At 32.6% G+C, this 27,608-nt stretch overlaps 1 protein-coding gene and 1 pseudogene across 2 annotated transcripts; one reads left to right on the top strand and one right to left on the bottom strand.

Moving 5' to 3' along the window:
* Positions 1-11,950: 11,950 nt before the first annotated feature.
* Positions 11,951-18,397, top strand: LOC107491389 (protein KINESIN LIGHT CHAIN-RELATED 3). 2 transcript variants are annotated; one of them, XM_052262016.1, is made up of 3 exons: positions 11,951-12,453; positions 15,256-17,382; positions 17,793-18,397. In XM_052262016.1, the coding sequence occupies exons 2-3, from the start codon at positions 15,311-15,313 to the stop codon at positions 18,004-18,006; spliced, it is 2,286 nt and encodes a 761-aa protein (XP_052117976.1). In that variant the 5' UTR covers positions 11,951-12,453; positions 15,256-15,310; the 3' UTR covers positions 18,007-18,397. The 2 variants fall into 2 exon arrangements, with proteins under 2 accessions (XP_052117976.1, XP_015967728.1); XM_016112242.3 differs by lacking the exon at positions 11,951-12,453 and adding an exon at positions 14,205-14,611.
* A 923-nt stretch (positions 18,398-19,320) lies between these two features.
* LOC107491390 (uncharacterized) lies at positions 19,321-25,704 on the bottom strand (annotated as a pseudogene).
* Between the last annotated feature and the right edge of the window lie 1,904 nt (positions 25,705-27,608).

Raw genomic sequence — 27,608 nt, 5'->3', positions numbered from 1 at the left:
ATTTTATATTTTCTTTTAATTTTAATCTTTTAAATTTTAAATTTTTATTTTAAAAAATAAAATATAATCTCTCATTTTTAAATGATTTTTTTATATTTTTTTTGTCTTATTTATAAAATAAATAAAAAAAATTATACTTTATCTTCTAAAATAAAATTTAAAATTTAAAGGATCTAAATAAAAAAACGAAACTAATTTCAATAAACATCAAGAGACCACATATTTATTTTAATGTCAAATAAAAAATACAAAATCTATAGCATAATGTCCCACGCTCCCACTTAAGTTTCCTTACAAGAGGGGCGAGTTTACTTATATGTGGCCCATTTGACAATCAGTAGCACAGGCCCGCCTCCATTTTGCTAACTTCTATAAAATTCAAGCTTTCAATTGTGATGCCAACCCCAATCCAAATAAATAAATACTTGTGAAGTTGTTGTGATGCCGACGGAAAATCATTGAGCGAATCGTCACTGTTGAGTGTTGACCCTAAAAATAAGAAAAGAAGAAGAGAAAAAAGTATTCAATCCTTATTTTGCATGAATTAAGTTTAGTTTAATTTGAAAACTTTCGTAATTCTGCCTCAGCTGTTTTGTAACGTGAGGAGAAATTGTCTTTTTCGGTTAATATTAATTAAATTTTTAAAATTATTTTATTTATTTTAAATTTTAGGATTGGCTAACTAAGAAAATTTAAACTCTACTCAATTATAAATTCTTAACTCTACTTCCTAATTATAAATAATAAACTCTAAAATTAATTAGTATTAACTAACTAAAAAATTAGTTCTCTGCACTTTCTGGATTAATTAACAGTAGTATCAATACACATAAATAAAAGGTTCTTCAATATTACATAGTCAATGAGTCATAACTCAAATGGTATAGTCTACTCATACTCGTCTAAGAGATCGTAGATTTGAATCTCTCTATTTTTGGTAAAAAGAAAATATATTACATATTTATTGATGTTTTTATAAACTTGATAGAGATGAGGATAATTATGACACAATGTATGTAATTCTTGTAGGATAGCTTTTTAGCTATCGTGATAATTGCAGGATTAATAAATTAACTCCACTAGAAAACTGTAAATCCTCTCTCCTTGTAAGGTCTGCTAGAGCAACACTCAACAGTTTCAAGTAGTGTAGTGAATAGTGCCAATTGCCCCACAAATTGTTTTTAATCGCATACGTGCTAATCCCCACATCCAAGTCTTGACAATGAAAACATTAGCAATCAAATATGAAAAGAAAATATAACAAACACAAAAAACACACCAGAAAAGGACGAGGAGTACATAGAGTACGAAGAGAAAGATGTAGAGGAGGGTATAGAAAAATACAAATACAATGTGATAGGAAAGCTAATCACAAAAAAAGTCCATCAACCCAATATGGGTGCAGACTGATATGTACAACATTTGGAGAAAATCAGAAGGTTTTAGAGTTGAAGAAATCAAGCCAAAACTGTACCAATTCTTCTTTCAAAAGGAAGATATGAGGAGAGTGCTAAAAGGGGAACCTTGAACTTTCAGGAACTCATGGCTACTGACCAAAAAATGAAAAAGAGGAACTAACCCAGCAAATATAGATTTTTCAAAAGCACAGATCAAACGTTAGATCTGGAATATGCCAAAACACTACAAGACCACAACTTTGGGAAGGAAGATAGCCGCTCAAATAGGAGATGTCATTGACTGCGAGTTATTTACAGCTAGCCCCCGACAAAGGAAGTTTTATCAAAGCAATAATATGGACAAAACTAACGGAACCAATCAAGAAGGGCATACAGATGGGAAGCAAACAAGATGGCCAGACATGGGTGGACTTCAAATATAAAAAGATTACCTACTTGTTGCTATTTTTGTGAAAGAATAGGACACGATGAAGCATCCTGCAAGAATGCAGAAGAAGTGGACAGTAGCTCAAAGACAAAGGGGATGGGGCCCTGGATCAGAGTAGAAATTATAGGAACTAAAATAGAGCAAAAGGAACAAAAATAAATGGCACCAGAAAAGAATAATGTCCAGACAGAAAAAGAAAAAAACACAGATAGAGAAAGGGAGTGTGTTGAAGCAAATGGCCAACCTAACAGTGAAAGAGATAAAGAATCCAACAGATAAAAAGGAAGCTGAAGTAACCAAGAAAGAGACGAAAAAGAAAGCAGAAGAGCAAGAGAAGGTGCAAGAAGAAAGCAAAAATGCAGAAAGGGTTAGGCAAGTTGACGGAGAAACAAAACAAAAAGAGATTATAAAGGAGAAAGCATAAAGTGAAAAGAACACAAATGACAAAAGCCAAAAAAGAAAAAATGAAGAGACTACCAAAGCAGACAATAAAAAAAGGTGGAAGAGACTCGCAAGAACAAACCAAGCCAAATCCATAATACAAGCAAAACCAGAAACTGAATCAAAGAAAAAAAGAAATGAAGAGAAGGATGTCATGAAGTCTGATGAAGAGGTAGGCCCCAACACAAAACAACAAAAAAGGAGAACAAAATGGAGGAGAGGCAGAGGTTGCAAAGCAGCAGTCCTGCTTAAACCAATGAAACTTATAAGTTGGAACTATTGTGGGCTTAGAAACCCATGTGCAGTGAGAACCCTAAACAAGCTCTTAAAATAACAAGCTCCCAACCTGGTGTTCCTAATGGAAACTAGGAGAAAAGTAGACGAATTAAATAGGATAAGAAACAGAGGAGGAATGATGAACATTGCAGGAGTTGACTCTTCTGGAGAAGGTAGAAGCAGAGCAGGGGCTTGCAGTTCTGTGGGACAATTCTATCCAAATTAATATTTCTTCCATGTCCCTAAACCAAATAGACATGGAGGTAAAAGCAGAAGAGAGTGAACAGATTTGGAGAGTCACGGACTTCTATGGCAATCCAGAAATAACAAACAAATATGAGTCATGGAATCTTTTGAACACCCTTGGGCAAGCCCGAAACATGTCATGGCTTGTCTTCGGTGATTTCAATCAGGTCCTTGAATAAAAGGAGAAGCAAGGAGGTTTACTAGTCATTTACACTTAGGTAAAAGAATTTCAAGAGACTTTGTAGATAAACCAATTACTTGATTTGAATTTTATAGGATACGCCTTTACATGGTCAAACAACCAAACAGGAGCTGTAAACATTCAGAAAAGACTGAACATGACAGTGGCATTTATAGACTGGAAAGAAGCCTTTCTAGAAGTGGTAGTACGGCATCTCCAAAGATACCAATCTGATTACTGTCCCATTCTTATTGATGTAAAAGGAGAGACATTGAAAAGAAGAAAAAGACCCAAATTGTTCAGATTCGAAGAGGTGTGGCTAGGGAACCCAGAAGCAAACATGTGGTGAAAAGATCATGGAATAGCAGCTCAAATTAGATTAATGGAAGAATAGAGAATTATAGAAGAGTCCTATCCGAATGGGAAAAGGCGAGTTTTGGGATAATCTCAAAGAAAATAAATGAGAAACAAAAAATACTAAATCAGCTAATAACTCTCACTCAAACCGAGGACACAGTGAAGGAAGTAAAGGAGATTCAAGCTGATTTAAATGACCTTCTGCGCCAAGAAAAAGTTTGGAGGGCACAAAGATCTCGAGCTATTTGGCTAAAGTCCGGTAATAAAAATACCAAGTTTTCTATAAAATAGCAGCCCAAAGAGAAAAGAGAAATCGGATTGAAAGAATCGCTGATGAGGCTGTTATTGTTTTTTAAGAGGAGGAAAAGATGGAAGAAATCATTATTGACTTCTACAAAAAACTATTCAGGACAGAGAGTACAGAAAATATGGAACAGATGACTAAAGTAGTGAGAGGAAGAGTATTACAAGAGGCGTTTAATGTGCTAGATAAAAAATTCACAAAAGAGGAGGTCAAATGAGCATTAAACCAGATGCAGCCATCAAAGGCCCCAGGTCCGGATGGATTACCAGCTCTGTTCTATCAAAAAATATGGGATGTAGTTGAGGAAGACACAACCAATTGGGTGCTAAATTGTATTAACGAAGTAGGTGACCTAACAGAACTAAACAAGACTCACATATGCCTAATTCCCAAGACAAAAAATCCGAAGCACACAAGAGAATTCAGGCCAATCTCCTTATGCAATGTCATTTTCAAGATAGCAACGAAGACTATAGCCAATAGACTAAAGCTAGTCCTACCTGAAATTGTGGGCAATTTCTAAAGTGCTTTTGTTCTTGGAAGATTGATCACTTACAATGGGATGATTTGTTTTGATATTTTCCATTTCATGAGAAAGAAGAAAACGGACAGCAAATATTATATGGGATTAAAATTGGACATGACAAAAGCCTATGATAGACTTGAATGGAGCTTTTTTGTAGAAGTTCTCAGGGCCATGGGCTTCCCGGATTGGTGGACAGAACAAATTAAAAGATGCATCAACTTAGTTTCTTTTTTAGTTCTCATAAATATGACACCATCTAAGCAGTTCACCCCATCTAGGGGCATTAGACAGGGAGACTCGCTATCCCCCTTTTTGTTTATCCTTGGTGCTGAAGTATTTTCTGGACTGCTTATAAAAGCTCAAGAAAGAAAAGTTATTTGAAGTATCAAGATTACAAGACAAGCCCCAAAGATCTCTCACCTTTTCTTTGTGGACGATAGCATAATTTTTGTGAGAGCATCAGACCAAGATATAACAGAGATTAAGAACATCCTTCAATCCTACCAACTGGCTTTCAGACAAAGAGTTAACTTGGACAAATTCAAACTCTCCTTTAACCGAAATGTGCCTCCTCTCAGACAAAAGCTTCTACAAGAATGGTTAGAGATAAAGGCAGTGGAGAATCACTCAAAATATTTGAGAATTTCAACTTTTGTGGGTAGGTTAAAGAACCAGATTTTTTATTTTGTGCAAGATCGAGTTTGGAAGAAGTTAAAAGGATGGAAGAAAAAGTGTCTCTCTAGAGTGGAAAAAGAAGTGCTCATCAAATCTATTGCCCAAGCCATACCCTTATACATTATGGAGTGCTTTCAACTTCCCAAGAGTCTTTGCCAACATATCGAAAGCCTTATTAGCAAATTCTACCGGAGAAGCAAAAATGGAGAGAGAAAGATTCATTGGATAAAGTGGTCAAAGCTATGTGCATCTACGGAAGAAGGGGGAATAGGCTTCAAAAGTTTTGAATCTTTTAACCAAGCGTTCTTAGCCAAGCAAAGTTGGAGACTCATCGAAAATCCTGATTCTCTAGCTGCAAGGACCTTAAAAGCTAAATATTTTAACAGAAAAAATTTTCTGAAGTCTGAAATTGGGTACATGCCTAGCTATACTTGGAGGAGCATTTGGTATGCTAAGTGGGTTCTTAATTTAGGAGGACTATGGAGAATTGGTTCAGGCAGAACAACAAGAATTTAGGGTGACTCGTGGCTTCCTCAACAAAATGGTTTCAAAATCTGGAGCCTTTGCTCTAATTTTGATCAGGAAGCCACAGTGAAAAACCTCATCGATAAAGACTCATTAATATGGAAGGAGGAGATAATTAAACAAACTTTCTTATAATTTGAGACCGAGCAAATTCTAAAACTACCATTTAACATCAACCAGCAAGAAGATTGCTACTATTAAAAATATTCTAGAACAGGAGAGTTTGAGGTTAAAAAGGCGTACCATCTCATTAGGTCCCAGCCCAAAAATTTAGCACAAGGAAGCAATCCAAACCAGCATCGAGACTTCTCTTGGAAACAACTCTGAAAGACCAAAGTAAGTCAAAGGACCTTGAATTTTGTTTGGAGATTAATCTCACGTGCTTTACCCATAAAATCTAACCTGAAAAAAAGAGGAATCAGAGATATAAACCTTTGTTCCAAATGCTGGAACGGAGAAAAAATAGATATTCACCTATTCAAAGGCTGTCCTTAGACACAAAGATTCTGGTTTTTATTGCCTTTCAATCTGAGAACAGATCAAGAAATAGAACAATCAATAGGAATGTGAATTGAAAAGATACTGGGAAAAATTTATAAAGAATTCATGGATCTCTTCCTTGAGTGCCTCCATGGATTATGGGCATCATCCAAATTTCGGGAGCTTACCGGGTTCAGAGAGGTCTCTGTCGCAACATCCACAGAGCCACCTCTAGATAGCAATAGTGTGTTGTCTTGAGAGCCACCACCGCCGAATCTCTACAAGCTCAATTTCAATACATCTTGTACAAAAGAGAAAAAGGTTGGAGCAGGAGCCGTTATTAGGAACCACAAATGTTAATTAACTTTACAAAATTTAAAGGACTAAGACTAATTAATAGATAAAAATATCAAAGAATTCTTTTTTAAAATTATTTTTCTTTTTTCAAAATAGCTTAAAGTGTTTAAATCTTTTTACTGTGTTTTCATAATTTATAATTGAGTAACTTATTTGAAGTACGCCCACGGGACAAGAATAAAGGAGTTAAAAAAAGAATCCCTCGTTTTTTTACGGTCAATTGACAAAATAGGAATCTTTGGATACTATATCATCATCAATTAGATTTAATTAATTTTTCAATACTGTAAAGTGTAAACTCATTTACCCCCTGTAATTATTTCATGATGTTGGTTAAAGGTGTAACAGGATTTTAAAGTAGGACTTCGTTTTCAAGTGTAAAAGTAGGCAAATGGTAATAATAGTCCAAGGATCTTAAAATATAATTCTCCCCATATGGTATCGAAATCATGATGATTCACCAATTACCTTACATTAATGCTTCCCCAACAGTTCTTGGGTTGGGGGACACCAAGACCTAGCTGTTAGTTGTATTTATTCCTTTCACATGCTATATTGGGTTGCTCACTCAATGCACCACAATTCACTTCCTTCCTTCCCTCCCACGAATTCAGAGATAGCAATCAACTGTAAACAGACTCTTTCCATTTTTTTAACAACTAAAAAAATAAAGTATAATTTTTTATTATTAATTTTATAAATAAAATTTAAAAAATTAAAAAAAATTAAAAATTAAAAATTATACTTTACTCCCTCAATTTCTTTTAACAATTAAAAAAAATCTATTCCCACAATCAACCAAGTAGACAATACTACTCATGAATGGCTTCAGCAATACAAGCACTTTGCCATTATTATTACTCCTTCAGTTTACTTACAAATCAATTACCATGAGTGTACACAAAAAAATAACTATTAAATTAATTATTAATATAAAATATATATTAAAATATAAAATATATATTAAAAAATTAAATAAAAATTTTTGTTAATTTATATTCTATTAATAATCAATTTTATTGACTGATTTTAGTACATAAATAACATTTTTCTACATTTAATTCGTAATTTCAGATTTTTAATTTGCATATCTATTCAATTCATTATTCATATTTAAGCAACTTTTTTTAAGAAAAAATGATTGTTTAAGAATATTTTTTCTTATATAATATTATAAATTTTTGTTTTGATATTTATAAAAATAACATTTTTTCTAATAAAATTTAAATGATCTATTTTTGTCTTCAAAATCAGTTTACTCCGTAAAATAATAACAATATAAACTAAAATATTGATGTGTCAATCAATTCACATCAAGCACATTATCACTTAACGGTTAATACAAACAACAATTATTAAAATAAATAAGTTTTAGATTTTATTGTATAGAATTAAAAAAAATTATAAGCACCAAAATACAAATTGATCTTTTATAAAAATTAACTAAAAACATATTCTACAAAAATATCAATACCAAAAGGTTGTAAATTTTAACAATATTTAAAGTGTTTAAGTTAAATTAATCTCACCTTATCTCTCTTTAAATTCAATATTTAGTATACATATGAATTGTTCTATAATTAATGAATAAGGGTAAATGAAAGAAAAAATGCGTTAAAATATTATTAAATTAATTAATTCAACAAATTATATTGTTCAACAAAATTTTGGATAAAAATATTATTAGAGAAAGAAATACTATAGAGACATTATAATGAATGGGGTTATAAAGGAGGCAAGTAACTTCCCGAGTGTGACGGTTAGTCTGTCTGACTAACATATTTTCCAACCACACAACAATCGCATTATTGGGTAATAAAAATGTGGGCAATTTACCTAAATAAATAGAATGGTAGAATCTTTTACCTAAATGTGCAAAATTGATTGTTGTTACGTGCATGTGCAAAAACGTACTTTATGTAATCCGTGGCAACCCACCATGATTTACGAAACGTATATAAACCGTGGCAGGTCACAACGGTTTAGGAGCAAAAAATATTGAGTGTAAACCGTCGTAAGTCACCACGGTTTACGAAGGATGGATGGCATGCATAAACCGTGGTCACCACGGTTTATGAAAAAAGTTGCTTACACATAAAACCCGGTAACCCACCGCGGTTTATGTGTGTGTAGCTATATAAGTGGTTTACACATAATAAATGCCTCACATTTCGTCGATATATCCTGCCACGTGAGCGACGTCATTTAGTCGGTACAAGCGATCCTCACCCTCCATTGGCTATTCAAGCAACAACTGCAGCAAAGTGGAAGTGTTCCTCTTCGGTTGAAGGCCAAGCAACCGGTGAGAATTAAGTTTGGGAAGTTGAAGCTATTCAAGATCACCTTCAGGATTAGGTACTGGATTGTTGTGGATAATCTTAATGCTAATAACTCCATTAGAATCAAGAGCAGTAGCTGCAAGTTCAGGCTCAAGTTATAGATCATAATTCTTTGGTGCTTATTATAACTATTGTTCATTATAATTACTAATAGTACAATATATGCCATATATATTGCTATGTATTACTATATACTATTTTTTTATATGGTCTCGGATTGAGATTATTATTTTATTTTTTTATTTTTACTTTATAGATGGAGATTTACATTTTAGGATTTTTCTTAGTTCTGTACTCTTGATTCTGTATTTTTCTGCCATTACTCATGCCCATATTATTTTTTGGTGATCATGCTATAACTTATATTATATTGTTATATCCTTTATACTATTTTTGGTAACATGCTATCCTATATATATGTTTAATACCTTATTGTTAATTTTTTTTATTATTTTTAATGTAATATGATACAAAGTGTACTAACAAAATATTTAATTACAGAATTTTTGGGAAAAAATGTATATAGTAGTACTATCTTTGGAAAAAAATAAATGTTCTGTTTGGATTTTCTATATTAAATAATTACCTTGTTAACGAAAATTTAGACAAGATTACTTATATAGCTACACACACATAAACCGCGGTGGGTTACCGGGTTTTATGTGTAAGCCACTTTCCTCATAAACCGTGGTGACTTACCACGGTTTATGCATGTCATCCATCCTTCGTAAACCGTGGTGACTTACCACGGTTTACACTCAATATTTTTTGCCCCTAAACTGTTGTGACCTGCCACGGTTTATGCAGGTTTCGTAAACCGTGGTGGGTTGCCACGGATTATATAGAGTACGTCTTTACACATGTACGTAACAACAATCAGTTTTGCACATTTAGGTAAAGAATTCTGCCATTCTATTTATTTAAGTAAATTGCCCTAAAAATGTTAAAGTATAAATTAAAATCAATCATCAAAATTAATTATCTAAAATATATATTAAAATATAAAATATATATTAAAAAATATTATTTTTTATTTAAAATTAAATGAGAATAAAATTAAAGATATTATTTTATTTGGATTTTAATGTTTACACTACAAAAAAATATTGAGTACCATCGAATTTAACTTCGTACATTAGCGTCGGTTTTACTCAGAAGATTTAGCGATGGTTTTGTTGTGGGATTTGTCAGTCAAATAATTATCGGCAAATAGCTTCTTCCAACGATAAAGTCACCGGTAATATTTGGAGAGAAAACAAACCAAAGAGGCGCCAAACTTAGCGTCGGAGTTACCGTCGAAAAAATTCGATGGTAGACACTTTTATGGAACGTTGCGTTTTAGTGATCCAAACAGCATTATTGTCGAAAATATCCACCAATAATTTCGACGATAATCATGCCCTAAAAGTGAATCGTAAATCCCTCCTCCTTCATTTCGAATTTACTTTCTCTCTCTAACCTCTCACCTTCCTCTCTCTCTCTCCCTCTCTCTCTCTCTAACCGCTCACCCTCCCACTCTCTCTTTAACCTTCTCATCTTTCATCTTCGTCAACCTCCGCCACCACCGCTGCTGCAAATGCCGCCGCCGTCGTCTGGAATGCCGCTATCACTGCTACAAGTCGCCGCCATTTGGAACGCCGCTACTGCTGCTGTAAACTCCATTGCCGCCGCTACAGCAAACTCCCTGTGAGTTATGCTTCTGTCGCCATTGCACCTCCACTCCTGTTATCCGTTTTTACTTGTGCTGCATTTAAAGTTTTATATTTTAATTCTATTTCTTTTAAATTCTGTTATTTTAGTTAATTTAGTGGACTTATGTGGTTAGGATATGTTAGAATATGTTAAATTAGGTTCTGAGATTGCTGAAAAGTGTTAAATTATTGAGCTATTGGCTGATTCACTATGCTGAATTGTTTGGAAAATGCTTGACTATATTGACGAGTCGCTGTTTTATTGCTGATTTTGATTAATTTTGATACAGGAATTATTTGGATAATTTTAATTGCGTTCATTTACTGTGTTAAGATCATTTTTACTAAAAATTTGTTGCTGGATTTGTCTGCATTATACTTTGTTGCTGCTTATTGTGACTGACCATAACTTGATTAATCCTTGTTTTGAAATTATCACTTGTCAATTCTTAATTGAGTGCATCAATTTTTCGACAAATTTGTATGCAGTTTTCATCTTCATCACTTCCGTAAGTGAATTTTGCCTACTTTCCTATTTTCTATTTGTTTGGTGTTAATAGACAATCATTTAGAACTTGAAAGTATTGACTTGCGTGAATTTCATCGTTTTAGTAAAGGATTCTCATTCTTTTTTTTTATGGATTATGCTAGGCAAGGACAGAGTTAGATGAAATATTAGAGGGGCAAAAAATATTTACACAATAAAATAAAATTAAAATAAAATTTTAAGGGGTGATAAACTAAAATTTACATATAATTTACATGTAAAAAATTAAAATTAAGGGAGTCATTGCCCCCTCTTCCATTATGTGGCTCCGCCACCGATGCTGGGTATGGTTGAGAAGGGTTGATAGATATTTGGTTGTGATGGAACCCTTGAAGGGTGGAGAAATCCAAATTTTAGAAGAGACTCTGTTGACATTTTTATAAGATTTTGAGTGAAATTTGAATCAATTGTTTAATTGTGTATTGATTGATGCTGTGAATTGAAAATATTAAACCGCATTAAATGAATTTATGTGTACATAGTTTATAGCTTTATGCAGGTATGGATCGGCCCAAAGAAAATTCTGTACTTAGTCAAATTATATACACATTTGTGGTAGTAAACATGTGATAGTTATTTGGTTTCATGTGAACAATAAATTTATCCAAAGATAAACTTATTGTTTGACATGATTTATTACCAATGTTTGACTATTGTATTAAAAATACCATTTATAAATTAATATTTTTGTCCAAAGACTAAATATTAATGTTGTGCTAGATATTTGTGATAGGTCCACCATTATATAAATTTTATTCATATGATATGTAATTTGTGTGAATATATTTTACTTTAAAGTTATATCTGCTAATGTTAGTCTATTTTTAAATAGATTTTTTCTTTTTAGAATTAAAAAGGAAAAACAACCATTTGTATCCATGGACTGACAAAAGTACCCAACAAATAAGAAAACCAAGGTTGTACCCATAAATGATGGATTTTGTATGACAAAAGTACCGAAATACTAATTTTTTGTTGACTTTTCAATAAAATTTTCAAATTACCCCACCCTTTATCTTCAACCTCAATTCCATTACTATCTCTCTTTCCCAAATTCCAAACTTTTCTCTTCTTACTCTCGCTTCCATTTCTCCTCCTTTTCGTCCTTCAAATTCTGACACAAACCTCCTCCTCAAACACCACAACCTTAATCTACAAAGGTTACTCCAATTAAAAGCTTTAAGATCCATTTGGCGCCCCCTCTCAAAATCTCAAAACTCTTATGAACTCACTCGTCCCATATTCATCGTAGAAGAACTTTGCCGCCAGCCATCACCGGAGCCTACCAATGCAGAGACGGCCTAGCAAACTCCAACTGCTATAACTCTGTGAGCAAGATCCCAAACATTCTTGGAAAAAACTCGAAGGCAATGATATAGCGACGACGAAGATCCAGCTGAGTGGGTGTTACTTGAGATGCGAGGTTGTCAGGTTTAAGGAGGCGTCGAAGACGCAGTTTCTTTACAAGGTTTGCAGTTCAAAGAAAATGAAGAACGGTGGTGATGTTGGGTTTGAAAGGAAGAGAGACTCAACATTTGAGATGGTGGAGGATGGTGTGAAAGCTAATAATGGTAATTTGTTCTATAATGATTATCAGAGGGCTGTCAAAGTTTGGAACTTGGAAAAGAAGAGATGGTGATGGAGTTGAGGTTGAAGATAAAAGGTGAGTATAATTTGACTATTTGAGAATTTTAAGGTACATTATTTTTAGGTAAATTCTATTCAATTTTCTTTAAAATAAAAGATAAGTTATCTGTTATAATATGTCTAATTATGAAATGCAGGGCAGAACTAGGATAAAATTTAGGGAGGGATCAAAGTTTAATTTTTTTAATATAGAGGAACTAAAATTAAAATTTTAAGGGAGACTAAACCAAAATTTATACATAATTTATAAAAAAAAAGTTAAAATTTAGGGGGGACTACTGTCGCTTTTCGTATGAGTAGTTCTGTGCCTGATAAAATGTATTGATTTATCATGATTAATATTAATTTTAATTTAATTTAAATGATGATAACCTAACTAATTAATCAAAGCATAACTTTTTTTTAATTTATAAGAATTATTAGAAAATTCTATTTTATAATTATGATGAAGAGTAATTACATAGGGCTAAAATTTGCTATTCCTTATGATTATGAACCGAAGATAGTAATTAGTAATATAATAGTCAGTCAAAAGTTTTGGTTTTTTTGCAACCAAGGCAAAATCTGTTCTAGTATTCTACATTTTTCGTTCTTCTCCTAGTTGTGTGAACTTAGTAAATGTATTTATCCAGTATTTTCAAGTATAAAATCATTTAAAATTTAATTTCAATGGCAAAATAAAGACGAAAAATAGTGATGAGATTTCCAAAATAAGAATACATTTAACTGACATCAGTAATAATTAATTTATGAGTTCTTTGATCTTTGGTCATTATCACTAGAAGTTTTTTCAATAATTATTTTTATGTGCATGAAATTATAAAATAAAATCATATAAAGCTTATGATTTATATTTAATATTATATTTATAATTTTAAATAAAACTTTTAATTATCATAAAATAAGTTAAATTAAAAGTTAATATTAATTATAATAAATTAATTTATTTGATCCAATAATAATTAAACATATCATAAAAAATAGCTTATCTCTTATTTTAAAAAAAGTTGGGTAGAATTTATTTTATTTTTATAGATGTCTTTGTTATTAGAATCTAAAAAACTATTTCAGTGCACTCAACTAATTTCAAAAATCATTTTAAAATTTTACTCGTGTAATTTTCTAATTGCATTTTGTAATTGTTTGTAGCATAATTTTTTTGGAATCGTTAAATTTCTATTGATTTGTTGTTGCTGGTATTATGTTATGAACAAATGATATCATTGCTTTGTTATTATGGTATTAACTTATGGTCAATAATTCAATCTTATTAGACTTATGTTTAATTAATTCTTAAATATGAGGCAAGATTATCAATCAAATATTAATATGATTTTTGGATTTATACGAGAACGTTTGTACTTTTGTGTACTTATTTATTGTTTTATATTTTATTTTATCGAAATTCGGTTGAATCAATTAAATTTATAGATTTCTATTTTTAGAACCTTGATTTTTAATTTATTTATTGAAGAAAAGACTTTTAAAATTATTACTTTAAATAATTTTTTTTTAGTTGTCTATAATTTTTTAAATTCGATAAATCAAAAACTAATTTATCAAATCTAAACTCTATTTAAGAGTTTATAAATAAATTGATGGCTCGACCAAGTTGGTTTATTTTAAATAAACTTACTCTAAGTCTAAATACATATTTTGAAAGGCCGGCACAAATATGACCCCAACAATATGAACAAAGAAAAGAAAGCTGCTGAAAGGCACGTGGCAGAATGCGAAATGTAAAATTGACAAGCAAAGAAAACAACACTTTTTTACAAACACACCGAACACATCACGGTAAGCACGGTTAGCAGAGAAGTCCTCTTCCTTCATCTTCTTTCTTCCCTCCTTTTTCTCTTACTTCATTCCATTTCTCCAATCACAATCCCTTTTCTCATTCTTTTTTTAATTCCTCTACTTCCCCCTTTTCTATTTTTAACTTTTTTCATATCCTTAAAAACAATATCGTTACTTACTACTAATTTATCCCTATATTCTCGATTTTGCCCCTCACCTCCTCCATTACCATTCTGGTACCTCTGTTTCATTCATTTGTCACATTATATACGCACATAAATCTTACCAACAAGGGTCTTTGAGTTTCTTCTTCATTTTCTATATAAATATATACTGAAATCTTTGTCTCTCTGCAAGAGACAATTCCTCTGCTTAAGGTATTTATGCTTTCATTTCTGTTCAGTTTAAAAGTTTGTTTCTATTTGTTTTGCTTGATTTTTATGCCTCTGAAACCGAACAAGGAAGAAAAAGAAAAAGAAAAGAGACACGTTAATTTCATTTGCTTATTTGGTTTTTGTTCAATTAGGTTCCTCGTGCTCGTTTGACTTCATTCTTGTGCCATGATAAATTTTTGTTTTTATTTTTTTTTCTTTTGTGATAAGATTAACTGCTTTTTGATTTACGTGTTTGTGTTAATTGAGCTTGTCTGAGATCCAAGTTCCATAGCAGTTGTGTGATTATCTCTGAAAGGATGGAAATTGAAAGCGGCTTAAGATGAAGGTTTTAACTCGTACATTTTTTATTTTTTTTGGCTTGAGATTTGTGTGAAAGTTGAAGTTGGATTAGTAACTATATTTTATTTTCTGTGTTTTTCTATAATATTTGAATGGTAAAAAGGCATGAATTTATTGCTAGCTTGTTAATATTGTCGGTTGCATCTCCTTTTTTTTTTTTCCCCTTTTTTGCTTATCATGGTTGTCAAATATCTTAAGGAGGACTTGGATCTCCTTTTGGATTTCTTCCTCTTTATTTGATCTGTTGAGAATATTAAATGGCAAATAGTTTTATTTTTTCTTTGTAGATTGTTTGTTTTGTATAGGTTGTTCAGTGAGTTTTAGTTCTAGAGAGAATTAAAGATGCCGGGAATTGTAACGAATGGAGTTCATGAAGATGGGGAGACTAATGAGATGAATGGTAATCAGTCACCCTCAAAGGAAAACTTGACTTCTGTCAAGTCTCCAAGGAGTTCCCGAAGTCCTCCAAGACATGAAAGTTCCAGTCAGCATCATCCGGCTGATCGGGTGGTTGAGGTTGAGCCCTCGATCGAGCAGCTTTATGAAAATGTTTGTGACATGCAGAGTTCCGATCAGTCGCCATCAAGACGAAGTTTTGGATCTGATGCCGATGAATCTAGAATTGATTCGGAGTTGCACCATTTAGTTGGTGGAAGGATGAGGGAAGTGGAGATAATGGAGGAGGAAGTGGAAGAGGAAGTGGAAAAGGAAAAGAGGCAGCGAGGTAATTCTAGTGGTGAAATGTCTTCTAGAGCCAGTAGTGTATCCAATGATAAGAAATTGGATGTGAATCCTGAGATCCAATCTGCAACCACAAGTTCTGTTTCTTCAGAAAAATCAGTCAAAACATCAAACCCGCCATTGGGCGCCGAAGCTTCACCAAAATCAAGACCCAAGGGAAAAAGTATGGCAAAATCTCCTGCAAAGTCTCCTGCAAAGTCTCCTGCCAAACCTCCTGCCAAACCTCCTGCCAAACCTCCTGCTAGCCCTAAACCAGTTAGAGGAGTTACTGGGGTGAAGAAAGCGAAGAATTCTCCGCTGAAAAAGTTGGTTTCGAATAGCCAATCTGAGTCAGCTCAGTCAGTGCTAGTTAATCCAGAGAGGGCACCAATATTGCTGAAGCAAGCAAGAAATCTGATTTCGTCTGGGGATAATCCAGAGAAAGCTCTTGAATTAGCTCTACAAGCACTGAGACTGTTCGAGAATTTCAGTGATGAGAAACCGAGTTTGGAGCTGGTAATGTGTTTACATGTTACGGCAGCAATATACTGCAACTTGGGTCAATATAATGAGGCAATTCCAATGCTTGAGCGCTCAATTGAGATTCCTGTTATCGACGAAGGTCAAGAGCATGCTCTTGCTAAATTTGCCGGTTACATGCAGCTAGGTGACACCTATGCTATGCTGGGTCAGCTTGAAAATTCAATTATGTGTTACACAACAGGTTTTGAAATCCAGAGACAAGTTCTTGGGGAAACAGACCCAAGAGTTGGTGAAACTTGTCGGTATGTGGCGGAAGCTAATGTGCAAGCAGTGCAATTTGATGAAGCTGAAAGGCTATGCCAAATGGCTCTTGACATTCATAAAGCAAATAGTTCGGCCCCATCTCTTGAAGAGGCTGCTGATAGGCGGCTCATGGCCCTTATATGTGAAACAAAGGGAAACCACGAAGCGGCTCTTGAGCATCTTGTTTTAGCCAGCATGGCAATGGCAGCAAATGGCCAAGAAGTAGATGTAGCAGCTGTTGACTGCAGTATTGGAGACACATACTTATCCTTGTCACGATACGACGAGGCTGTTTGTTCTTATCAAAAAGCGTTAACAATTTTCAAGACCTACAAAGGAGAGAATCATCCAGCTGTGGGAACAGTCTTTGTGCGCTTGGCAGATTTGTACAACAGGACAGGAAAGTTAAGGGAATCAAAATCATATTGTGAGAGTGCACTCAAGATATACGAGAATCCAATGGCTGGAGTTCCTCCAGAGGAGATTGCTAGTGGTTTTACAAATGTTTCAACTATCTATGAGTCGATGAATGAGCCCGAGCAGGCACTCAAGCTACTGAGGAAGGCACTGGAGATATACAATGACACCCCCGGTCAACAAAGTACAATTGCAGGGATTGAAGCTCAAATTGGGGTAATGCACTACATGATGGGGAACTATGCTGAGTCTTACAGTACTTTTAAGAATGCTATCTCCAAGTTCCGTGCTATTGGAGAGAAGAGATCAGCATTCTTCGGCATTGTCCTTAATCAAATGGGACTTGCTTGTGTGCAGCGGTACGCCTTAAGCGAGGCTACAACTTTATTTGAAGAAGCAAAGGATATTTTGGAGCATGAGTATGGACCATATCATCCTGACACTCTTGGGGTATATAGTAATCTTGCTGGAACGTATGATGCAGTTGGCAGGTAATCGCCTTTTGACTGTGAATTTTGTTGACGCTATTATCTCCAGTCTGCAATTTTATTGCACTCTCGACAGCATTTTCGGTGCGGTACATTTTTCTATATCTTTGGTGGCAACATTTTCTTTTGAAGTTAATGGTTAAATTATAACACTTGACATGTCTATTTGGACGCTGATTAGATATGTTTATGAAAATCATTGAAACACAACAATGTGGAGCATAGTTCAAGTGAAAAAACAAACAAAAATGAAACAAACACCACAAGTTATATCTCCCTATATTAACACCATACCCTCAAAAGGGTATTTTGGGAGTAAATGAATTGTTTACGGCTTTAATAGTTTTGCACTTTCCACGATGGGGTGATATAATTCTTCCATTCTCCTTAAGAGGTTTGATATTTTGTTTCAGGCTGGAGGATGCAATTCAGCTTCTGGAATATGTTGTTGGTATGAGGGAGGAAAAACTCGGCACAGCGAACCCCGATGTCGACGAAGAGAAGAGAAGGTTGAATGAGCTATTGAAGGAAGCAGGTAGAGTTCGCAGCACAAAAGCCAGGTCACTTGAGACTCTTCTTGAGGCCAATCCTCCTCCTTCTGTAAACAACCTTGTCATCAACGCCTGAGAGTCGTTGAAACTGATCAATATAACTTTTCAAGAGCTCTTATGCCAAAGTAGTGTTTAGTATATTAGGTAATTTGAATGATTGCATAGTGTTCATAATTGGAGGAAAAATGGAAAAGTTGGAGAGTGTAATAATTTATATCCAGATGTTGTATTTGTATCATATGATGTAAAGTAAAAGTGTATACGGGGTATGCCCGAAATTTGTGTATACAATATTTTTGTGTTTTCCCCTTCCTCTCTGTTAAATAATGACGGAAGAGTGGAAGACTCTTGTTTGATTGAGACTCTACAAGTCTACATTCATTGCCGCTATGGCTACAATTGACAATTTTTGTACTATATTCTACAACATTGAAATTTGGGTTATAAAACTTTTTGTATCTAATTAATCAGACTTTAGCCCTAGAAAAAATTGCTCAGTCTTTTAGAATATTAGATAACTTAATTTTTAATAAAATAATTGATAAATTAATTTATTTTCTTAAAATTTTAAACGTTTCTCAATTAGTTAATTACATTATTTTATAGGAAAATTAAGACTTAATTTATTTTTTTAACATATTAAAGGTTATTTTATCTGTTTATTTTGCTAATGACTAATTTGATTGTCATTCTTAAAAACTTCTATTAAGATTGAAGTTGGTAACAAAATTTTCTTTCATATTGAGGCAGAATTGTTCTCCAGTAGTATCCTATCCTATAACGGTAATAACATTCTTCTAAAGCAAAGTTTTACACATCGTGAAATTCCCAAGTGTCTTGCACCATAGGAATTTAAGCTGCAACATTCAGCATGGGCACCATATAATTTTATACACGTTTCAGTGTTATGTAATTTACATGTTCATTTTCCTATAGAAGCTTTTTTCTCTTTCAAAGCTGAGTTTTGTTTTCATGCATTTGTTAAAACCTCACTTAGCACGAATGTCAAAACCTCATCTCCTTTATAATCAGCTTTTATACTCCAAACATGAGAAGGAAACTCATTACTTTCTCCCCTTTCTTTCCCTCCAAACTCACAAACAAAGCCTAAGTAAGTAAAGTGGAAATGGTCCTTACCAAACACTTTGTTGAGGTTCTATGTAATCTTCTATTAGTCAAGGACAACATTTTGTTTTGAAGCTTGAAGGGGAAGCCAGAGAAATGAACTTATAGTATGAAATTCACAGGAAACTTTTGCTTTCTCTCCCTCTCCCTTTGAACTGAAATACAACTTTTACTATGATAAATTTTTTTACGGAATCAGTGATAAAAACCATCTCATTCAAACAACAAACATATCAGCCAATAGGACTAACAAGCATACCCAAGATTAACAAAAATTATAACACTCAGTTTTCTTTTATAATATGTTACATTGTTACTTGCTCAGCCAAATTTTCAAATATATAAGCCAAAAATTCCAGGAGCCTCTAGTAGGATATGATATTTCAAATGGAGCATTTCTTAGTGGTCCATTATACATAAACTTTCTCTCTGGATTATAAGATGATTTCTTCTTGTACACTGACATTAAGAGTCTTATTGGGAAGAACAATGCTGTTAACCACCACCACCTCATCTTCCACTGTCACAGCTTCTCCTAAATTATTATTGAAGGGGAGAACAAAGAGAAGGTTAGTAGTACTGAAAATGCAACAAACATAAAATTTGAGAACTAGCGATAAAAATTTGGTAACTTTTGTATCAATTTACCCAGAAACAAGATTGTATCCAGATACATTGATACATTACAAAATCAAAATAACCAATAAAACAAAACTAAGGTAATAAGCAATTAAGTGAGCAGTGAAGTGTACCTAGAATGGTTATACCAAGCTTTTTATTGTAGTCACCTTCAGCCTGAACCACTCAATTCCACTATAAGTCAGCCACAGAAAGCTTGAATGGATGGTATATAAGTTTTTTAATTGGCAATTTAAATTGCGAATGTAATGGAAATTTTGATTGTTGAAAATTTTCCTTTATATTCCAATTGTCTCTATTATAGCTTTATCCACTTTACTATTAGAAATGCACAGAACTTGCCTGCGCTCGTGACCATCTTCCAATTGATGACTTCCATCCAACAATAGAATTTATAACTACTGCATTTTCCTGTCAAGAGAATAAAAAAATAAATAAATAACACATACATAATGTTTTTAGGTAGTAAAGAAGAGACATCTTAGGCATTCAGTTCCGTACCTTAATTTCAACATCATCCAAGATGATACAGTTGATTAACCTGGCACCAGCACCCACACGAACATTTGCCGAGATAGAAGCATTGGAACCAATCTGCTGAATAAACAAAATTAGTTTGCAGTTCTTTTTACAGAACAAGGAATTTATCATTAGAAAGAAAAAAAATCACTGGAAAGAGGGTAAGGTATTCTCAAAGAAATAGAAAGCATGTAGGTAATAATAGACTCTGCCATATAACAAGGCATGTCAATCAACCAAAGAAATAGATCTAAGGAGAACACACCTAAGAGAAGCAAAAAGGACAACCTTGTACTAATATTTGTTGAAAGCAAAGAACAACCTTTGAAAATTCTCAGACCCTTTCCTGGCAAGACACCAGAGAATAGTAAATAGTATGGACTCAAGAAGAGCTTTAGCATAATATATTCACTCATACTATTTGGAAATATCATATACTCTAGTTAAGCATTTTTGCATTTCTGAGTTAGGAACATGTCCCATTATGATAAAAGATACACCTTGAATTCTCAATGTAGAAGCTATAATAACTGGTTATTATCCATAAAAAACACTAAGGGGGTGTTCACGAGTTTGGTTTTGGAGGGGAGGGGAAGGCTTTGGAGGGTTAAACCTCGTTCACGAGTTTTATTATTAGGAGGGCAAGGGTTTTGGAAAATTTTGTTAACCCTCCAAACCCTTCCAACTCCCAATTTTCAAGTTCTCCCAGATTGGGGGTTTTATGAGATTTAATTTAATTTACCTTTTCATCCCTAGTAAAAGAATATATTACTCTATGTGATGTGTCTTATCTGAGAGTAATACTAGCATAACAATAGTAAAACCCTGTACTACTAAGAGAATGATGATAAATATCAATGCTAATCCTGATTCCTGAGAGAAATATTTGATACTTTGATATGATATGATTGTATCCTGATTTCTAGTACCTCGAAACTCGCAAACACACCCTACGTATAATAGGAACATATGTCAACAAAAATGCGGAGAGCTGCTTAATCCCTCGGCATTTAGCAGGTCTTTAGTGAATATAGCAGAAAATGTATTAATGTATTACCTCAATCTTATTATTTTTGTCTAAAAATGGAAAGGATTTATGATCTTATACAGGCAAGAATGGGACTACCTTTGCAGATGGATGAACTTTCGCAGATGGATGAATATATACATCACCAACAATGGTCGCACTTCTTGTACCATCTCCACTGGATAAAAGATGCGGTGAAGTATGCCGGTATTGTGCAAGATACAACTCTGAGCATTTCAGGGATATTCTGTTGATGCATGTATAAACACCAAGTGAAATCCCAAAAATTCCACAATTTAAGCTTAGAGTAATATGAAGATAGTGCACAAGCCTACCCTGGAGTTTTGATTTGCTCCCAGAAATCATTTGTCTCATATGTATATAGTTGCTTCTTTCCAGCTAGGGGTGACAATATATCTTGATCCAGTCTTACAAAATCCGGAGGAATACTCCTGAAGGAAAAACATTTCAAAACCCTTGAAGATATTGCAGTTTTACAAAGGAAGAAATATGTGCAATAAAAAAGGTTTGGGAATCAATGTGCTGCATCTGATTTTTCATTGAATTATCAAGAATGAACAATGGAGTCAAATATTTATAAGCAATTAGTGCCATTGAAAAAAATTGCCTCGAATTCGCTACACACCAAAACAAAGAAAAAGTAGGGGGGTTTAATCAACCTTGTGGCATATTGGAGTGCTTCAAAGCTGGAGACACGACGAAGATTGGCTGCAGTGTCAAAACAAAAGGAAATAGCTGAAATTTTTAAGAAATAATAAATAACGAAAAATAAAGTTTCATTGGTGCCAAATTACACAGCACAAAGTTAACTAGCAGTCTAGCAGACAGAGCAAGAGGGGGGAAAAATCAAAGGAAAGCATTCCGATATTCTTGTTCTCAAACTTGCTTGTCATAGACGCATCGAATTCAATGTTATGGATGCATCAAATATAGTGCAGAGGAATTTGAAAGAACGAGTACAAATAGACCTTCCTTGAAAGTATAATTGTTAGAATGCTTTACTATGCAGACATCCATTGTGTCATCAAAATATACCATATTTTTCTTACATGAATAATAGAAAGGACTTCATTACAAAATCAGCTAAGGGTAAGTCCATCTATTTGTTTCCAAATAGTTTTCTTTCTCTTTTTTTTTCCTTTTTTTTGCCCTTTACCTTCAATATAAACAAGAAATCCAATATAAGTATCTAATTGATAAGCCATTTGTGTACATGTCTTCTTGATAAATGTGGCACTTAGCCTAACTAGCCCCCCTTTTTTTTACATAAATTGAAAAAATAAGGTTGTTCCCATTTTGCAATATATAGGCCAATACTCTAACGAAGAGCCAAGGAGTATAATTGATATGGATGTTTGGAATTTGGAAGAGCCAAGGAGTATAATTGATATGGATATTTGGAATTTGGAAGGTTGGACATGGTAACTAATTTAGTACTAATTTTTCTCAGCAAAGACAAAAGCTATAAAAGAAATAATAAAGGAAAAATAAAATGTATACAGTTTTGAGACCTGTAATAATATATTGTAAAAGAAAGTATTGTATGAGGAAAACCAGGGGACAAGATGCATTATTTTGACTGCACACGTTTGTTTGTGTGGTGCTTTTGAAGATGTGAACCAGCCATAAAAGAAACAATGCTTGTTCTATGTGTTATTTATTGTTTAAATATTGTTGATTAGGGAACTAAATCATGGAACACAACACTTTTAAAATCGAGGCCTTCAAAACTTTAACAGAAAGAGACCAACCTCTGCCTTCTCGATTTGTGGATACATCTTGGATGGCAGAAAAAATATCGGGCGTGAAAATATAGACTCCACAATTTATTAAGTCACTAACCTGCATATTGTAAAATGGTTAATCTACACTAGGCATAGTCAGAAGCACGCTACAGCATTGGATTTTTATTTTCTTATAAAATAAAGAGATAAGAGCCAAACCGAATACTAACAAAAGTCTCAGGCTTCTCAGTATAATGCAGCAATTCATTAGTTGTTGGATCCGCAACCAACTCCCCAAATTCGCTGGCTAATTCAGCCGAAACCTACACATGAAATCCATATAATCACAGAAGGAAAACGTAAAAAATAGTTTCGCATTAAACAAACATCTGCATTCCTTTAAATAGATGTGGATATGTATGCAATATAGTTTCAAGCACCGACCTTGATTACCAACATTGTCCCCATACCACCATACTTTACATGTGCTTCTACAAAAGGTAAATAAAGAAAGAGGTCAGTAGTGTCGAACCTCTGAAGAACTACTGTCTTAATAACCACATACTAACCAAGCATGGATGCTAACGGGAAACTGCAGCAGACGTCACAATTTAGGAGGAAGATATGTGACTGCAATACAACAATGCAGTCCATCTGTTAGACTTCGACATAAAGCATTTATAAAGTTAACCAGCAAAATAACGTAAAATAGGTCGTAGGAGATGTGTTTCTAACCGGACTGTCCTCCATTAATTTTTTTTATATGATAAAAGGAGCCATATAAGTAAGGAGTAGTCACCTTACTGGTAATTTCAGCTCATTTGAAATCGAAGAGACATATAGTGCAAATTCCCGCTCGTCATAGAATCCAATCAGATATATTTGTGCCAAATTGGGTATCTGTAGAAGACAAAAACTAAGTAGAAATAATTTAAAATTTTCATTCATATCATCTCTGCTTCATCCATTATCAATCTGGAAACTAAATTTGAATTTTAGATTACAACATTAGCTAAGCCTTGTACCAATAAATAGAGTCAGCTACTTCAATTGGACAACCCTATAGTGTCTTTAAATTAGCAAATAAAAATCTATACATCAGTATCTTCAATCTTTCCTTTTCTTTTTTTAACCTTTACCACGGTGTTCAGATCCCAATACCAAGAATATGACTAATTTAGCACTGTGACTGCCTCTCCCAACATGCTGGAAAGTGGGAAGTGATTGAGTATGCTTACCACTCATCAATCCAGACCCAGTGTTGGTTTATACATCAATTATCAATATCTACATTGAGTGTGTGTATGTGTGTGTATATATAAACATGAATTCACCCACCACTCAACAAACACAGGTCCACTCAACCAAGCAAGATCATAATAGAGTGAAGCTGTAGGATAAGGACTGTATTAGTAGATTACATCTCAATGCTCAATACAGAATTGACAGTAATAACTGACTAAGTAATAAGAGACCCTAATACCACTCTGTATCCCCTATACAAACTCATGTACAACATATCATTCTCAGAATAACAATATCCATTCAGATTCACTCAATCTCTATCTCTATCTCCAGATTCCCTGAATTCTATAGACCCAGACTTAGTCAATACATCAGCAACTACATTGAGAAATTCAATTTCCTTTTTGTTTTCTTTCTCCTAAAAATATAGAAACACAAGTTTGCCTACTATTCAATCAACCTTGACCCAGCTCTGCTCTATACATCAGTATCCTACATTGAGAAATCCAAATTTTTTTTCCTGTTCTCTTAGCAAGTCAACATTGAAATTCAAAGTAAAAGTTCCTCCTTTTTCAGGGTTTCCTTAATTTGGTTGGAACAACAGTGTGAAATGTAGTTTTTTCTTTCTTTTTTTAAAAAAAAAAAGAACCAACAACAATAACAAATCAACAACATATACACACACACACAAAAAGAAGCATCAAGCATACCCTCTTACAAGCTGATATAGGATGATGAACCATTGGCTGGCCAGCCAAAGGGATAAGGGGTTTCGGAATGGCGAATGAAAGAGGCCTAAATCTGGTCCCTGCAACATAACAAACAAAAATTGGAACCCAGACAGAACACCAATTATGATAAAGACTCTAACTTTCCTCAATACCAAAAATTTCCAGAAAAAAAAAACAAAGTACCTTTGGTGGGTCCACCCACCATGATCACAGCAACAACCTTCTCCGAGCTCCCCATATCCTCAAAGCTTTGTTTGATAAAATTCTGGGATTTGAAGCCCTCTAAATCAGCTTAAAAAGATTTTGGGTGAGACAAAAGGTAGCTTAGAGGAGTTGCATTCATTACTTTCGGTAAAATGTTGTGCTGATTGATGTTAATTAAGAACAAGTTCTGAACGGCATTGCTCAACTTGAAATTTAAATTAAAAGAATAGAGATAAATTGATACCAAGTAAGAACAGGTAAATATAGAGCACGAGAGCAATAAGCAGTAGCAGTGTAGCACAGAAGAGAGTTTCAGGTGCAGATCCGCAGAAGCGGTGAAGCGGAAACTAAAATCTGCAGCGTGGTTGGTTGCGTTGCCGCTGTGTCCGACGAATCTGAGAAGGATGAGGTTGGAAGTGTAGAAGGAGTAGGAGCGCGGGATCCTAAGAGTTTGCACTTTGCACGAGCTCCTTACGATCTTATCTGAGCAAAGCTTGGAGTGAAAGCCATATCAGATTTCAAATAAGAAGATACCAAATTCGAATAGGAATCCTAGTATATGCCAATGCCGAAAAAATAAAAAAATAAAAAAAAATAAAAAATACTCAAATTATATAAAAAATAATCAATTAATTAACTAGTTTGAATTATACAAGTAGTTAGTTTACTCGTTTAAGTAACTGTGAAAGTTCAGATTTCACTATATACCTACAGTTTACAACAACTCATTGACTTGCAAATCTATCTACTTATCTACTTTTCTATTTATCTATTTATCTACTTAATATATTAAAATTAGATTTTCTCCAAACTAATAAAAATGAGATGGTAATTTCTCATAAATCTATTTTTTCGTCAAAATAAATACACTATTTTCTCTTCTAAATTTATTTTATAAAAATAAATTTATTATACTTATACTATAATCAAAATTTAAGTAATAATACATAATTATACTAATTTTAAAAAATATTTTTATTAGTTATATAAAATTAATATTTAATACATTATTAAATTACTTATCAATTATCAATTGAAAATATTTTTAATTATTTTAATTATATTGATAATAATAATAATAATAACAATAATAATATAATATAATAATTATATAATAATGACACCGGTTAATAATAACTAATTTATATTTCTCTAAATAAATTTATTTTAAAAAAATATCTTTATTATAATTATATTATAATATTACAATTAATATTTAATCTATGAAAATCGAATTTTTACACTTAATAATGAAACTGATGTGGCATGCTCTTGAAGTGTTTCCTGATTTATTTCATCTAATTCGTTAAAGCAAATCAATTATAATTAATTAATTATATCAATTAATTAATTTGATTAGATATTCAAATCTTATCATTTATTATAATTTATATGAATTGATTAATTATAATTAATTATATCAATTAATTAATTTGGTTAATTATATTAATTATTTGATTTGATTAGAGTAAATATCAAGTTATTTAACAAATAATAAATACGATAACAAAATATATGAATTCATTTAATTATTTTAATTTTTTTAGTACCATCTATTTATACAAGATTAAATATTTTTTACTCATTTGTTCTTTTTTCTCTCTCTCTCTCCCTCTCTCTCTCTCTTTTTTGTATGTCTCTTTGTTGCTCTTTATTTTAGTTATATTCATTGATTTGTCTGTATTGATGCTCATTTTATTTGAAATATCGTGACAATTTAGAATGTATGTTGTGACCCATGTGATATTCGTTAATTTGGTTTATCTTTTTAGATGGTTTATGTTATAATGTGTTTAAGGAGTTGACTTAAAATTATAATATGATATATAAATTTATAATATGATTTATAATATGCTAAAATATTAGGACATTATCATATAGATATTTTTTATTTGTCTATTAGATTCAATTATATAGGATTTTAAAAATTATGCAATTATGTAATTAGTTGTTTTTTCATATAATTATATTATTGCATTGATCATTTATATTAGTGAGACTATTTTCATTATTAATATTTATAAATATGTTATTATTTATATAATTAATTGAATCATCTTATTCATTTAATATGCTATTATTTTTTCAGGATATATATGTTTTTTTATATATAATTATTGTAAGGTATGAAAAATTATTAAATTCTAACAATAATTATTAAGAATAAATGATTATTACAATTAAAAATAATGTCAATTTAAATGATATATAAATAAATCATGCCAAACATAACAACTTAAAAGGATTACTTTTAAAAGAATATAGTTTATAATATTTAATTTTTTATTATTTATTAAAAAACATAATTACTTAATAATATTTATTTTTTAAATTCACTATGTATGCAGTTTTTTATTTTTTGACAAAATTTTATTCATGATGGTAATTCTTCTAATGATGTAATTATTTTATTCTACTTCAACAAAAAATTAAGACGTGCATT

The sequence above is a fragment of the Arachis duranensis genome, chromosome 5 (genome assembly GCF_000817695.3).
Source record: "Arachis duranensis cultivar V14167 chromosome 5, aradu.V14167.gnm2.J7QH, whole genome shotgun sequence".
NCBI classification, from domain to species: Eukaryota; Viridiplantae; Streptophyta; class Magnoliopsida; order Fabales; family Fabaceae; genus Arachis; species Arachis duranensis.
This window is presented reverse-complemented; position numbering and strand designations above follow the sequence as displayed.